This window comes from Austrofundulus limnaeus, unplaced genomic scaffold (assembly GCF_001266775.1).
Source record: "Austrofundulus limnaeus strain Quisiro unplaced genomic scaffold, Austrofundulus_limnaeus-1.0 Scaffold120, whole genome shotgun sequence".
Taxonomy (NCBI): Eukaryota; Metazoa; Chordata; class Actinopteri; order Cyprinodontiformes; family Rivulidae; genus Austrofundulus; species Austrofundulus limnaeus.
In genome coordinates this window covers 832,620-838,406 of record NW_013952522.1, presented here as the reverse complement: position 1 = coordinate 838,406, position 5,787 = coordinate 832,620, and the positions used below count along the sequence as shown (strand labels likewise).

At 36.0% G+C, this 5,787-nt stretch overlaps 2 protein-coding genes across 2 annotated transcripts in view; both read right to left on the bottom strand.

Moving 5' to 3' along the window:
• The window catches only part of LOC106522076 (cytoplasmic phosphatidylinositol transfer protein 1), a 72,649-nt gene that overhangs the window by 46,788 nt on the left and 20,074 nt on the right, over nt 1-5,787 (bottom strand). The window lies entirely within an intron of this gene.
• On the bottom strand, nt 83-4,627 carry LOC106522071 (rano class II histocompatibility antigen, A beta chain). Its single transcript, XM_014014924.1, has 5 exons — nt 1,991-4,627; nt 1,630-1,896; nt 841-1,134; nt 591-725; nt 83-510 (listed from the first exon to the last, which is right to left on the bottom strand). Exons 1-5 carry the CDS (start codon nt 2,040-2,042, stop codon nt 461-463), a joined length of 798 nt encoding a protein of 265 aa, XP_013870378.1. The 5' UTR covers nt 2,043-4,627; the 3' UTR covers nt 83-460.

Genomic DNA, 5,787 nt, shown 5'->3' with positions numbered 1-5,787 from the left:
TGTGTGTGTGTGTGTGTGTGTGTGTGTGTGTGTGTGTGTGTGTGTGTGTGATGATAAAAATGAAGCAGAAGTAAGAAAGAAAAAGAAGAAACAAAAGTGTGTGAGGGCTTTTTTATTCAGCCAGCTTCACTTTACAATTGTTCTCATATTTGCTTGAATGTTTCTTGTGAAACAAGGAAAACAGTAAAAACAAAGAAACAAACAAAGAAACAAACAGTTACTGGTACAAAAATTTAAAGCTTATTACAGTTGATAAGAGAAAGAAGAGGTCAAAATGCTTGTTCCATTGAGAAATGAACTAAAAGCCTGTGTTCAGTTTAAACCTCTTAAATGATATAAGCAAAATATAAATTCAACTCCCAGCACTTGCCTATAACCCCATATACCCGTAAAACACAGATGTACACAGATGTACACAGATGTACCATGGAGGGTAAAACAGTTGTTTTATTTTAGGCTTCTACAAAGCTCCATCTTCAGGTAAGTTTGTCTCATTGTTGACTGCTTGACCTGTTAAAACAGACAGAAACAACACTTTGATAGTTACCAAATCAAAAAAATATAATTTAAATTAGCATTAATGCCCTTACCTTGGTTTACAGTGCTGTATACAGAAGATGTTTTCTTATAGTACAAAAATCCAGAGCTGAGAATAATCAAACCGATCAAGAGTCCACAAACTCCCACACCAATCTGAACTTTTTCATCTACAGAAAGAGAATCATCTAGAACAGTGGGCAGATATAAAGATTATATAAACTCATTGTAATTTTTTTTAAACCCGTCTCTCATTTCGCCCAATAGATGGATGGATAATTTGCATCACAGTGGTGAACTCACTGAGGTTGACGAGTCTTGGTTTGGGAAGGCTGACATGTTTGATCATGCAGGTGATTATTTCTCCTGAAACTGGGGTGTACTCCAGGTGTGAATAGATCTGGTAGTAWAAATCCCCGACAGCAAWCGCATCTGAGTGACTGACCCCCTCACTCACTTCCTGTCCRTTTCTTAACCAGGTCAGCTGGATTTSCTTTGGGTAAAAGTTGTAGGCACTGCACACTACCATGGCTGGGTGTTCACCATCAGATGGTATGACTGTTTTTAATGTGATGGAGGGGGCTGTTGTATACATCCCTGAAAAAAATAATTATGTTTAATGTTTTTTTTTCATATTTTTGTTTTGCTTTAAATATACATATTTATGAATGATACAATATGATAACAATGCATAAGTTTTTTGTAACTTGTAAATCACATATGCTTTGCTTAATTCTTAAGCCTCCAAATGAAGATTTCATGTACTTTTCATCCTCATTTTAAAGGACTCATTTTTTGTTTGTTACTGCAAATTTTGAGTACAATAAATTTTAATTAAATAAAATATTAAATCACTGCCTTTTTTTGTGTTTTAAAATCAATTCATTGATGACATGAATGATTTCCTGATGATTTATTTTTGAAACTAGACTGATGCGTTCATCCTGGATAAAAACAAGTGTCTTTTGTGAAACAAAACACATTTTAAGCTCATTTAATGTACATTAAAATCAACACAAATTTTTTGAATATATGTAAAATAAAAATGAATTTAATCTAAATTAAAATAACAGATTTGAGAAGGTCACTCACGTAGGTTTTGGATTAGGTGTACAGAGTTGTCACACAAAATACTTTTCTCAATTCTTCTTGACTCTGCATCATTGATATCAGCGTTCCATATATTTGCAGCTCTTATTGAATAAGAAGTGAATCCAATCCAGTAGCCTCTTGTACTGTTGTACTCCATCATTTCCTGCTTGTTAAAACTAGATACAAGTATGTACTCTGGATTAATCATGAATGGACCCTTGAACTGGCAACATGCTTTGACCTGGTAAAAATCTCCATCTGAGGAAACTATATAAAGATGAAAAAAGCAAATTCAGATCAAAAGAAATGAATAAGAACAACAAAAAATAGCATGTTATATTAGCAAAAAAAATCTTCTTACTTGAACTGAAGAGAGAGACAACCAAACTGAAGAAGAACGTAGGAGCGAGCATGTTTCCTCATGAGTGGCACTCAGAGAAACACAGTTTCTGTTTATATTTTCACATAAGAGGAAATAAATGGCAGACTTCTGTATGCCCAAACAATCAAGCTCTGCACCTACTTCCTGTTGTATATGATCCCACTGCATACCAGACACACATATTTTGGTTTCAGACTCCATTGCAGTTTACATACATACGCTTACGCTTACTGCTTGTTAATTCACGGGGTCTATAAATTTGTTGTCTATTCCAGGAGTGCACTATATTGTAGGCCTATGTAACATTACACTTAAAAYACATAACCTTGTTTTTGGAATAAAAGATAGGCTTTTGTGTGCACGAATGGTGCAGGGTCAGCTGCAAGCTTTTTTAATTTTCAGAAAGATCCATGGCGACAGAAGATTTGGGTGAGTGCGGTGCGGAGGAAAGACTGGAAACTGCAAAGAACGTCTCCACCACCAAAAGTTGCATATCTTCTGAAAGGTATTGATTGGCTGCAGAGCTATAGCTATGTTTACATGGACATAAGTAATCCGATTAAATGGTCATTCATAATAAAAATGCATCATGTAAACACCCCATTTGGATTATTCTGATCTGATTCAGCTTGATCCAAATAAGTTTGTAATCGTAATGAGGGAGGTTGTTTATGCCAATTGGTAATCCGAACAGCGTGCATGTAAACATTTAATCTGATCATTTTATTCTGATTGTGGAAAACTGGTCTGACTGCGCATGTCTGCTGACTTTCATCCATCGGTTTCTGCACTTTTGTAGAGGGAGGGACAGCAGTGCTATAGTTTCCAGCAGCACAGAACTTTTCCTCCCGTTCTCTCGTTCAGTAAAGGAAGACAAACTGCATGCGCTGCCCCCCAAAAATCAATCAATCAATCAATAAATAAATAAACAAATAAATAAATAAAATCTGCACATCACCTGTAGCTCAACCAGGGAGTGCAGTAACGTCTCCACCATTATTAAAACCTCACGCTGGTCCATTCTGAGCGCTCAGAAGATGGTTATGTTCATCAGAAGTAGAACTGCTTCTTCTGTGTGTTKTTAGTTAAAATTTACAACTTTGAGAATGTCAGTGCTTCTGTTCTGAATAAAAGCCTGGTGCATGTAAACACTCGTCATGATCTGATTGTGCCCAAGTAGACGATACATTCGGATTATTACTGTGTTGTGTTTTGGTTTTAGCTCAAGACCTTATGCTGAGGCCWGTGCTGAGTGCTGTACTGTGAACCTGACTGGAGTCAGAAGTTTTGAGAATAAAGTTTTAAGAAGAAATCAAGTGGATTCCTGTTTTATTCGGACATACCATTTTGAACAACACATTATTTCTACACATGGATTTAGTGTCTTCTTTCTAAGGCATCAAAATTACATTGAGTGACAGTTGGTTAGTCTTTTTTTATGTAAAACTTTACCTAACATCTTTGTTTACCTTCATTCCATTTTGTTTTTCTATTCTATTTAAAGATTTAGTTTTGTTAACACCTATCAATTTACTGTGTCTAATTATTATTATTCCTGTTATTGTTATTATCATTTTGTAACCTCTATTATTTAACAAATCATAACACCTCCTCTTAAAATATTTGAAACAGGAAAGTTTTAAACTGTTCACTGGTTTGTAGCTCAATTTGTAGGAGCTTAACTTGAACAGAACACTTTACTTTCTGTGTCTTTTCAATTTCAGCAATCTCTGAGTTGCACATTTTTGTGCCAGTAACATTTTTTAACTGTTTTCTTCATTCTACATTAGAAAACTATAAACAGTATGAAAATGATATCTTTATAATGCTATGTACTTGGTAAGTACAACAAAGATAAATGCCCTCACACAAAGAACAAAATAGTCTTGAAGAACTTGTGTAACCAGTTCTTTTACTTTGACATATTTAGAACTGAGGACGGGTTTTCTGATCAGTAACTTCTGTGTATTTTCATTTCCTTGAATGTTAACAAGAAGCATAGGAGCCATGGCAGAGCACATAAATGAGTACAAAGTGAATACAATGTACTATAAAATGATACTTCTTCTCTCTGGAGCACTTTGCATCTGTGCAGAAAGTAAGTACAGCTATTTCTGTTTAGGTGCCGCACTTATTAGCTTAAATCTGAACTAAAATGTGTACCGGTCCATTTGTTAATGGGTTTTAAATTGGAACAAGCTGTTTTTTATGCTTAATTAATTTGTGTTTTTCCAGGTGATCACACACTTTGTCATATCTTTGCATGCTTTRATTCGGGTGACACACAAACCTATGTGACATTGGATGATGATGAAGTCTACTATGCAGATTTTAATCAAAGTCGTGTTATCTGGGAAAGCAGAATGCCGACATCTTTACGCAATAATAGGTCTTACTACTATGCAGAATATTATCGACCTGTGTGTAAGCATGATATGAATGCATGGAAACCAGATCCATCAGTACACAAAACTAAAGGTAAACAGCTCAACTTGTCAAACATTTGTCACTGTTACTATTTAAGCTTATTGATTAAAAAATGAGGCAAAAAAAATATTAATAATAATGTGCTGTTTGAATTGTCAGACCCACCAGAAGTTGTGATTTACTCCAGAGATGAAATGAAAACCGATGAAGAGAATACCCTCATCTGCTTCGTCTACGACTTCTTCCCCCCTGTGATCAACATCAGATGGTCTAAGAATGATGAAGAAGTGATGGTGGAAGCTCCTTTCATCAAAACTGTTTCCAACTCTGAGGGGGTGTTTCACGTCTTCTCCTACCTGAACTTTGTTCCACAAGAAGGAGACACCTACAGCTGCACGGTGGAACATGAAGCTCTGGATGAACCCAAGACCAGGATTTTGGGTGAGAACAGAAAACGTATTGTTAAACTTAGCAGCACAATATTATGTAACGAGAATTTAAGGTGAACTGAAGAGTGTTTCAACAGAAATCAGGAATAATTTTCTCTTCTTGTCCTCTTTAGTTGTTGAAACAAATGAGAAGAGCCGTRGTCCAGCTGGTCCAGCTGTTTGCTGTGGACTTGGYCTGATTCTTGGACTTCTTGGWGTTGCTGCAGGAACATTCTTTTTTGTGAARGGAAAACAATGTCATGATGCCGTTAATATAATGTATATTTTAGAACCGTTAAATGGGGTTTAATGCTTTGCCTTTTTTGCTCATCAAACATTCTAATAAATATGCTAAATTTCTCAAWTAAGGCCAGTATCAAGAATATGTGGCAAAAACTCAATAATAGTTAAGCTAGGCAGCAGGCTTTTATTGATATATGTCAGTGCTTAAATACTGAACCTTTTTGTTGTAACATAAATGTGCTGATCAATATGATCTCAACAATGACAATAGCGATTTGGATTCCACCACCACAGTGATAATCTTGTTTGTTATATCCTTAAAGGCACAGTGTGTAGGATTTGTTTTTTTCAGCCACATCTAGTGGTTGAGTGGTTGTATCATCCTCCCTGGTCCCCCCCACCCTCCGCTTCCAAACGTAAAGGAGTTGCTACGGTGTCTCTCAGGTGTCAAAAACCTTTGATAATTCCAACCGCGATGTCTACCAGCAGCTTCAGGGCTAGTGATGTTTCAAGTGGTAAGATTATGAGCTTCAATAAGTAAAATTATCCCAGCTACAATGACAGACAACAAATATTACATTTATAATATTACAACCAGGGGTGGAAATTAAAAAAATTCCCCACCAGCCACACACACACACACACACACACACACACACACACACACACACACACACA